Source organism: Euleptes europaea, chromosome 10, assembly GCF_029931775.1.
Source record: "Euleptes europaea isolate rEulEur1 chromosome 10, rEulEur1.hap1, whole genome shotgun sequence".
In the NCBI taxonomy this organism is placed as follows: domain Eukaryota; kingdom Metazoa; phylum Chordata; class Lepidosauria; order Squamata; family Sphaerodactylidae; genus Euleptes; species Euleptes europaea.
In genome coordinates, this window is record NC_079321.1 from 22,738,723 (window position 1) to 22,749,644 (window position 10,922).

The following is a 10,922-nucleotide window of genomic DNA, read 5'->3' on the forward strand; positions in this document are numbered from 1 at the left end:
TAGTCAATAAAAGTTTGCACCTGAAAGCACTGTAGAAAAGTATAACTACACTTTGAAGTCATAATCAAAATGTTTGTGCCTCAGCCAGGTTTCTACTTTGTCTACCTGGAGACTCGTCCTGTTGGGTTGTTCCTTTAAACCCAACCTGTACATAAATCAATCTTCTTAGTAATCCAGCCTCAGTGATCTCAATAATCTCCTTGTGCACCATAAAACTTCATTTACAGCTGCAAACCCAAAGCCTATACACTCGCTTCCTGTAGAGCACCTGGAAACTGAGGGGAAGGTTTGTAGTCCAAAAGAAACCTAGATCCCAAACATCTTAGGAGGCTGTGTGCGTCCTCTCAGTAGAAAAAAAGGCTTGTCACGTTGTTTACATTTTAATTTCAACAGCAAACATCACATTCTTGATATTTTAAACTGCTTTTAAAACATATTCTTAGTTTCAAAAGTAATTCGACATGTGCATGTAAAAAATGCTATTCAGCAAACAAAAGTCCAAGGCCCCCTTGGACATGTAGACCTAGCTGTGAGGGTTTTTTGGGGGGATCTCATTTATCTCATTACATATAAAGGACATAATTATTTTAAGATACATTCGAAACTTACCTTTCTAGCACAGTGTTTATTTGATGGGTTCTCTTCGATTTTCATCATATCTAGAATAGTACTCAATCCAGAAGGTTCAGGTTGTGTCGTTTTTGCCAATAGACCCATGGGACAAGCATTCCTCAGTCCCTCTCTGTGACAACAATGGCCAATGAAGGACTTGCTATACTTCAGAAGATCCTCATTCTTAATTCTTTTGCTGTGTAAGACTAACTTCTTCCATTGCTGTCTCCTCCAACACAGTTTTTTAGAACTGCGACCTCTTGGGCATTTGTTACAAGTATTCTTGAACAGCAAACCTGATTTTTTGTGCTCCTCTTCCTTTTCTGGCTGCAACACTATCCTTGCATCGCAGCTTTTCTGACTACCCGTTTGCAATGGATCAGGCAAAATTTGTGAATTCAATACATTGAATTCTACCCGAATAGTTGACATGAAAGAATACACAGCATATCCAGAAGCAACCAATACATCTGCTGCACTGGTCCTCTCACATAACACATCTACCTCCATCTTCATCCCACAGTACTGTCTGAACTGGAACAGAAGGCCTTGTCTACCAAGAAACTGCTGGATTTTAAGCTTTGCCTCATCATTCCACTGTTCCCCAAGAATGGGTGACACCCCAAATAAAGAGCAAGGGTAAGTTAGTCGAGGTAAATTTACAAGCTTTTCTGGGATAACTTTTAGCCTGTGGTAATCTGAAATGGGGATGGGGGCTGATATTCCATCATCTACGAATGTAAGGATAAACTGATCCGAGATTTCAGAAACTTCAACTCTATTCCATTTTTTATTAGGCTCAGTCTTTATCAAGCAGCTTGTACCAGTACCAACAAGATCCTTTGGCATAGTTGGCAAGTCTTCCGGCAGCTCAGAAAGCAGCTTAAACAATGCTTCCATAGTCTTAAATGAGTCTTCTAACTGGATGCAAAAGTTTGAAGGATCAGTAGCTGATGTGACAAAACCAGTATAATGCCTATCATTCTGAAACTTTGCCCATGAAATTGAACTCCTCCTAAATGAATACACGGGCACTGTCATTTTCACATTATTTAAGCCTCCCAATAAGTTACATTTCTCTAATGTTATTTGATTAAATATTTGAGGCCAACATTCAAGCAACAGAATCCCATTCACCAAAATGTCTACTTGCCAAATTAAAGCAGATTCTAGGTATGTCACAAATAAAATCTTTATCTCCTGACCTTTTAATATCTTCAGAACTTGCTCAAAAGCCAGGCTGTCTGTATTTCCAATCCAAGACCACTGACAAGGTACTGCCCTCCTGGGAATACTCATCATCTTGCTACTCAGCATTCTTGTATCATTGAATGATACCATTTCATATATTCCCAAATCCATGAAAAAAACCAGCATGCTCTCCTTATCCACAAACTTTTTAATAACTTCAGATCGATGCCACTGGAAAATTATTTTTGATTTTGTCAGGCATTCGAATCCTTCTTGAATGTCTTCCACCGCAACTGGCATCAGCTCTGCTTCTTGAGTAGCCATCATGTTTAAATTAAGCAGTGTTTGTGCATCCTTAGCTAATTTCACATAGAAATTCCCATTTCTGGAAATGTGACCTATTTCAGCTGTTTCTAGCTGTCCAGGGTTTATTTTTTGGTGGGTGATTTTAGGAAGACTTTTCAAAGTAGGTCCAGACTCATATTCTTTATGCACAATTTGATTACTTTGGTCATTACTTGCATTTGCCACTGGCCACAATGTTATGACTTCTGCTGTATCTAACATGGGCATGTTCTGTAAACTTGCACAGATTTCCATCTGTGTTAAGTCTTCTATAACAGAAATTCCGAGACAAAATAAATCAACCTCCCATTGTTCTCCATGTTGTTGCAGAAACTTACAATTTACTCGCTGATTATTTCCTTTACTGACAAAATAGGCAGTAATATCACTACTCCAGTTTTTACCAGGCAACGCACATTTTGCATGACTAAGAAAACAGTGTATGCTAAATCTTGGTAAATTTAAGAATTTCCCCCCCATCTTATAGATTTTGGATGCATTCACAGTTGACAAGTTACCGTAGTCAATGAATTCTGCTTCATAGAATGCTTCTGATTTAACTGCTCTAACAACAGCTCGGTATATGCAATGATCAACTTCATACTCTGCTAAGACTATGTCACCTTCCTCAATGCCAGTTTGTGGCTCTAAATCCAGTGTGCATCCATTCAGTTCTTCAGCAAGCTGCAAAATTTTATTCTCATCCTCTTCAAGATGAATATAGAAACTTGATGGGCTAGTTACAAAGGAAATATAACCCATGACTTCGGAATTTGGCTGAATGTTACACTGTACAAGATCTCTGTACTTTTGCTTAGCAGAAATGCTCCTTTCTTGTCCTGAAGGGCTTAGCTGCTGGATATGCGATTCAGTCATATTGTCTGCAAGCATCTCCTTGAATTCTAATGTTGGGTCATCACCAGGTTCTCTACTTCTACTTTTATCTTTCTCTCCTGGAGCGTTTTGCAAGACTAATTCTGTATTTTCACAGGCTACTGGAACGTGTACAGATCTAGTGCACTGTTTCTGCAGATCTATCACAGTTTCTTTTCCATATTCGGCACATACTTCGCCATCATTCTGATAACAAGAATTTATTTGAGTCTCTGTTTCTCCTTTAACTTTTGTTGTAATTGCAGTTATCTTTTCTTTTTGTTTCCCATTTTGGTCCTCAAGAGGCTTTTGTATATCTCTGTTTACGCATTTTGGATCAGCATGACAATTTGTTGTACTCTCTAATAAGTCTTTAATCTTCTTATTTATTTGTAGATGGTTATCATACAACTCCACACCAAGCTGGCCATCAGATTCTTTAGCTACTATTACTGCCTTCAGTTCTTTACCCAAGAAATTCTTCTCAAACCATTTATTTATTTCAACTGGAATTTCAGCATCTTTGAGATCCGACAGGTAACACTCGACAGCTTGCATAGGGGTGAATAATATTTCTGAGGCATGATCTGGAATATTGATCAGTTCAGCTTTTGCCACCCCTTGTTTATTCCCAAAGTCCACAAAGTATACAGGAACATAATCTGATGATTCTACAGGAGATGCCAAGGCCCTGTAAAAGAAGCCATCTTCAAAATATTTGGCTAAGTATAATCTCTGGGTGTTTATTTGGCCAACACAGCTTGCCCTTTGATTGATCTCTGTGATTTTTTGAAACAGGTTATCAATATCATCTGCATTTCTATTTAACTGGCAATAGAATTTTGTTGGGCTGTTTATATGGGTCACACATACCTCCTCTACATTTCCAATGTTTATATCAAAAGATGAATAGTAAAAGCTATACAGAAAGAATGATGGAGCAAGAGATCTCGGGCATTCAAGAGAGCAGAATTGGTCATGCCCACAGTCTAAGAGAAATTGCTGTGCTCTGACAGATGGAGCCCACAGATCAACCACATTATATAAGAAGCCAGGGTTCTTAATAACAAGGGCTGAAATGGTGCACGTCAATAGCCCATTGGAAGAAGAAATGAAGGATTTAAAATCATTACATGCCTCCACAGTCCAATTATCTGGATCAAACATTAAAGACTGAGTTACACTATTAAGACAACATCTGAATGCTTGACATTCCAAGGAGAGAAAATCTGGGAGAATAGCTTGAACGTCTTCCAGCAAAACACTTATTTTGCTCCCGAAATCTACTAATACAACCTCAATTATGGTTTTGGATATGTATTGCAGCATGTAAGCTCTGTACCACTTTCCATTCTTGGAGTCTTTCACAACACAGGCAAGCTGTCCTCTTTGGTATGGCCTGGTTAGAGTCTCATAATAAATCTGAATTTGATCCATCAAGTTATTCAGCTCTGGTAATTTAGCCTGGACCTGGCATGAGAAGTCACCTGGTGAAGTACTACTACAACATATAACTCTGAGGACAGTTCCTGGCTTAAATCGATGTTCTTTATAAGGACACGTAGTGTTACTTTCCCCAGACGTTTTCCTGTATTTCTTGGAAAGTATTCTCTCCCATTGTGGGAAATCAGAAGCAGCCTTTTTTGTCACAGAGGGAGTATTTAGCAACTGGTTAACATTTCTATGTACCACTATGTTATTATTCTGCCGCATGTTTTTACTTCTAAGTTTTGAGTCTTGTTCTTTAGTAAATCTTAGAATGTTTGGTAATGGATCTGGCTCAGTGTGCCAACATTCAGCATATCCAGCCTGAACCATGGATATGAGAACATCAATTTGCTTTGAGCCGTTCATACACTGCATATTGACACTGTACTTTTTGTTGAGTTTTCCAACAACATGAAGTGTGACTGGCTTGCCAAACACCAAGTTTTTAAAGAAGTCTGTTTCCTTTTTAATCCATACATCTTGAACTGGAAACGCACAAGCAAGCGAACAACATATGGCTAAAGCTGGTAATTCCCGCAACTCTGGAAGCAGAGGTCTCACATCAAAGATTGGCACTGTTTCGGTATTTCCAAAATCCAAAAAGTAAACATTAACACTACTGTCAACCACATCCTCGATGACAGCCCTGTAGAAATGCATGTCTTTACTGTAGCGTGCACAACACAGCATTCCAGGTTCTGGGTTTTCTAGACTCTTATCATTTGTTTCACCTGCATCATATACATCTGAAACTTTATCCATCAAGACTTCGAACTCATCTAGATTATCGTTTGTCTGAACCCAAAAATTGGAAGGATTTAGTACGTACTCTACAAAAGCAACACAGACAGAATCTACTTTCATTTCTGCTGTCTTGTAAGGTATTGCTAAAACAGAATTTATGGGACAGTCCTTCTCACCTGAACAATTTCCAGATTGTAGCATGTTCCGCTGAGCAGGTTCAGTAAAGTCAGGGCTGGCACCAGAAATTCCCACATCACTGTATGTGTTAGTAATTTCTGTCTTACAGGAAGGACAACATTTTGGAATCACATCATTTCCCTGCGGCAAGTTTTCACCATTCCTAGTTGATTCATGCCCATGCAATGTAACATAATACAAATGTTCATTTGCATCGAATAAGTCAATGTGGACATAAACTTCACTTTGTCTTAAGAGGGCCTCCTTAAATTCTTTTAGCTGACAATTTCTTACAGATTCATCCTGGTCGGTAAGACATGATAGAGCACAAGGAAATGAAAACCTAGGCACTGATATGAATTTTGATTGGAGCTTCAGAACACAAGTGGAAGGCACAGCTTCACAACTGCCAATATCCACAAACCAAACCTTTACACTGTTATCAGAGAGGAGCTGTTGTATCACTCCTCTGTACCAACGACCATCTCTTCGTTTGGCTGCACAGAGGACTCCCAGACTGTCACAGGATGGAACATTTTCTCTGTTAATCGTTTCATAATATGAAGACATGCTGCTTGTCAACTCATCAAGCTCCAGCAGACGTTGCAGCGGCTGACAATAAAATCTACTTGGACTGACTGCCACTGATATTTTTGCTAGTTCTACTCCTCCAACTGATAAAAGCGGCTGAAGCCTACCAAAAACTGGTTGAAAATCTGGTTGGATCCTAGCATTACAGAAAACCGAATCCGGCCTTGTGTATTTCTTCTGAATTAAATCAGGCATTTGTTTATACAGGGGTTCCTCTGGCAATTCAGCTAACAGTTCTACAATAAGATAGAATGAGTCTCTATCAACAAGTTTTCCTAATTTCAGTTCTACCACATCACTAGTAACTTTTGGCACATCAAGAAGAAATGTTTGGTGCGGCATAATGGCTTGCACACAGCCTTTAATTCGCAAGTCTATTAAGGATGAAAAGTAATTCAGAGCTTTCGGAGACCACTTTTCTTTAACAGGAAGTATATTTGCAAAGATTCCACAAACCATTTTTGGAGGAAGTTGAAACAATTCATCAACGGCAGATGCAATACAAACATCACGAACCGCCAATTTTTCCCCACTGTCTATCAGAAATACTTCATAAATGAGATTCTTCTTTTGTATTACTCTTCCTCTGTACCATTCTCCACAATTTGGATCTTCTACTAAACAAAACTCACCAACGCCAATGCAGTCTTTCACTTTGGATACCTGTTGTATTTCCTTTTGTAATATATGGTAGTCAAACTCACAGTATGTGTTACAATAGCCCTCAAATTTCACAAGAACATCCTTCAGGTGGCAGTATATGTTAGTTATCTTCAGATCTACATCTGTGAATTTTGTTGGCAAATCCATCCCACCTGGAAAACCAGCACAAAGTATGACATAATCAATAACATATACGATCCTTTAAGTTTAACTCTGTAAATTTATTAAAGCTTTACCATATACTACACCAGGCTGGCTCTCTCAAACATGCATTCAGTTACACAAAAGCAGCACATTATTTATAGCCCACCTTTCTCACTGGGACTCAAGGCGGATTACACAAAATAAATCAATAAAAACAAAATGATGGAACCCCTAGTTGACAACGCAACAGGATTTAGATTGTAGAAATCTGGAACCAACTAGAAATCTGAAAAAAAAGTTATGCTTCGGAACAAGTACCTTTCTTTTGTCACAGTACAGCTCTATCACCTGGGTAGAATAACCCTCTTGCTATTTGAGGTTACTTTTTGACTATCCAGACAGTTCTATCATTTCAAGCTTTTTCACATTGCTTATTTTTGAATAACAAACCGTCCCTTCTCTTCAGTCTGTGGTTCACTTATATACCGAAGGGGTTTAATCACAGGCCAAAGTGAAGGAAGCCAACTAGGAGGACGGATAAAAATCAATGATTTTTTTTGGATCATTTTTTTTCTTTAAATAGATTTCCTCCACCACCCCCCGAAAAAAAACACACAAAAATCCTATCTAAAGATAGCTGGTTTTTTTACAAAAAATTAAGATGCGCTGTACCTCAAAGATATCTCACCATAGAAAAGGGATCATTAATTTTTAATACTATAGTATGAGACAATACATTCAATGTAATGTTTTAAGTTTTGTAAACGATTTCCAATAATTCATGGATTAGGAAGGGGGGTCCTGGGCTGAGGATCAGCTGGATGCCAAAACCTCAGCAATAGTCAAGGGTCTCAAGGCGGCCTGCTGGGAGATTCCTCTGGGAGACGTGTGCCCAAGGCCAAAGGGTTATAGGGACTAAGGGGGAGGAGCTTGGCCTCAGGGCAAAGACAGTTAACGGACCACTCTGGATGATCAACTGAAGAATAACTGTACGTGTTCACAGAATACACAGCAATTATCCTCTAACGCTGGAGATAATTTCACATAACCATCGTCATACTACACATTCTGAGCTATTAAAACCTTGTTTTAAGAAAGCATTCCACTCGTACCAGAAAAAGAAAAATATCTCATAAGATTTTTTTCCCTCAATATTTACAATGTTTCCACTGGAAAATGTTGAGGGTGATTCTACTGAGGAAAAACAGGCTGTTGTTTTTTCCAGGTTTTTCCACACCTTCCAGTCTCACCATGTGGGGGGGGGAAAAGAACCTGAGGGAGAAGCGCTGAGGTGAAAAAGGGGAAGCGGAATAGCGAGGAAGAGCACAATCCAAAGGATGATTTATATAGCACCAAGATAGGTCTAGCATTGTGTGTGTGTGTTAAGTGCCGCCAAGCCGCTTCCGACTCATGGCGACCCTATGAATGAAAGTCCTCCAAAATGTCCTATCTTTGACGGCCTTGTTCAGATCTTGCAAATTGAGGGCTGTGGCTTCCTTTATTGAGTCAATCCATCTCTTGTTGGCTCTTCCTCTTTTCCTGCTGCCCTCAACTTTTCCTAGCATGACTGTCTTTTCCAGTGACTCTTGTCTCGCATTACTTCCGAACTAAACCTACATCTAACCTGCTGAACCGTTAAAGAGCGAAGTGGAAGACAAAAAAGAACTTTTACAGGAATCAAAGGGAGAACAACGCGAGATGGAACGATTCTATAAAGGAAGCCACGGCCCTCAGTTTGCAAGACCTGAACAAGGCTGTTAATGATAGACTGTTTTGGAGTACACTGATTCACAGGATCACCATGAGTCGGAAGCAACTTGACGGCCCTTAATCTCTCTGTGTGTAAAGTGCCGTCAAGTCGCAGCCGACTTATGGCGACCCCTTTTGGGGTTTTCATGACAAGGTGGTTTGCCAGTGCCTTCCTCTGCACAACAACCCTGGCATTCCTTGGGGGTCTCCCATCCAAATACTAACCAGGGCTGACCCGGCTTAGCTTCTGAGATCTGACGAGATCAGGCTAGCCTGGGCCATCCAGGTCAGGGCTACGGCCCTTAACATGCACACAAAAATCATACGAATTCATACCTGAGATCTACATTTTGGCGCTACTGCTGCATTGTGGTTCAGTCTGTGGTCCTGGCTTTGACGTGTTATTTGATACTGGATTTGGTGTAGTTCTGTTAAAAGAAACTAGAGGATCCATCTGCATCCGTGTAGATCCGGGTTTTACTTTTTTTACATTTTGCAGTAGTAACAAGGCTCCCACATGGCGTGTTTCCCTGTCCCACCACCAGAACAGCAGCCATTCCCCATACCAGTATGCCAACAGGACTTTCTGACATTTTTTTCTTTTAAATCAGCAATTGAGTATCACTCTGATGTTATAAATATGTGGGTATCAAGTTCTCTGAATTCCCCGCTCTCATTTTAAAAGAAGTCTCTAAATCCTTTCATTACAGAGATACCTTTCCTCTTAAGTCTCTGCAATAAAGGGGGATAATTACCTTTTCGTTTTAATGAAAGCTGGGGATTCAGACAAGATACACCAATTATAACAATATATGATAGCCATTTAAAAAACAAAGGCGCCTCTCAGCGGTGGTGTGGAGCAAATGGCTTCTGCAGGGGTCAGGGAAAATTGCTGTAATGTAAGAGGGACCTGGATGGCCCAGGCTAGCCTGATCTCATCAGATCTCAGAAGCTAAGCAGGTTCGTAGTATTTGGATAGGAGACCACCAAGGAATACCAGGGTCGCTAAGCAGAGGAAGGCAATGGCAAAGCACCTCTGTAAGGATCTTGCCTTGATAACCCTACTGGGTTGCCGGCACTTCACACACATTAGGAGGGACCAGGAAAATTTGACTTTTCCCATCCACACAGCAGCCATCCAGCCTTTGATATTTCCGCAAAACGTTGCTGCAACACAGGTTTCAGAAAGATCAGAGAAAGGTTTTCTCTGATCTTTCTGAAATGCACTTACTACCAAATGCTCTGGGGAAGCAGGGAAAAAAACTTCCCAAAAGCATCGAACATGGGTCCAATAAGCTCTGCGGAAACCGCCGCAATGTGACAAAAGGGATTTTAGTTCTCCAAAGCTTATAACGGAATAAAATAATCTTGAAGGTGCCTTGGATTTGCCACTCTCTAGATGTTGATTCCCCCCATCCAAATTCTAAAAACTCTGCACGGGGCCTTACTGTCGAGTTCGGAGAATTTGGATGGGGAAAATGTGCATCAAGGGAGCGGCAACCCCAACGCAAAACCTCCCATGCACAAATGGCCTATGACTCTATGGTCATTTATGCATGGGAGGCGTTGCCTGCAATTTGCTCCTCTCTTGATGCACATTTGTCCTCATCTGAATTCTCAAAACTACAGAGTGCAAAGTTTATTAAATTAACAAAGAGCTGTGTATTATATGATTACCTGCATAAGATATTTTGGGCTTATTTTTGGGTTTGGAGAATTCCCATGGGGGAAACGCGCATCGAGAGAGGGACAAATCCAAGGTAAAACCTCCCGTAAATGGCCTATGACTCTATGGTCATTTATGCATGGGAGGCGTTGCCTGCAATTTGCTCCTCTCTTGATGCACATCTGTCCTCATCTGAATTCTCAAAAATATAGAGTGCAAAGTTTATTAAATTAACAAAGAGCTGCGTATTATAGGATTACCTGCAGAAGATATTTTGGGCTTATTTTTGGGTTTGGAGAACTCCCATGGGGGAAACGCGCATCGAGAGAGGGACAAACCCAAGGCAACACCTCCCGTGCATAAACGGCCTGCGAGGAAGGGACCCACCAGGAGCAAGGAAGAGCCGGAGCTTCAAGGGAGGGAAGGGACTCTTTGGCCATTTACTCGTGGGAGGTTTTGCATTGGGTTTGCCGCTCTTTAGATGCACATTTTTCCCCATCCAAAGCCTCAAAACTCAACAGTCAGCCCCCATGCACAGTTTTGAGGATTCAAATGGGGGGGGGGAAACGTGCATCCAGAGAGCAGCAAAACCTCCCGTGCATCAATGGCCTTTTTGCTTTCGTCCCTCTCCGACGGTCTTACCAGCGAGGCGGCAAAGCAGCGGCGCGTCCCTCGGCCT

The 10,922-nt window shown here is 40.7% G+C and overlaps 1 protein-coding gene across 1 annotated transcript; it reads right to left on the reverse strand.

Annotated features, from left to right (window-relative positions):
* Positions 1–582: 582 nt before the first annotated feature.
* TDRD15 (tudor domain containing 15) lies at positions 583–9,516 on the reverse strand. Its single transcript, XM_056856770.1, has 2 exons — positions 9,507–9,516; positions 583–6,836 (listed from the first exon to the last, which is right to left on the reverse strand). Exons 1-2 carry the CDS (start codon positions 9,514–9,516, stop codon positions 583–585), a joined length of 6,264 nt encoding a protein of 2,087 aa, XP_056712748.1.
* Between the last annotated feature and the right edge of the window lie 1,406 nt (positions 9,517–10,922).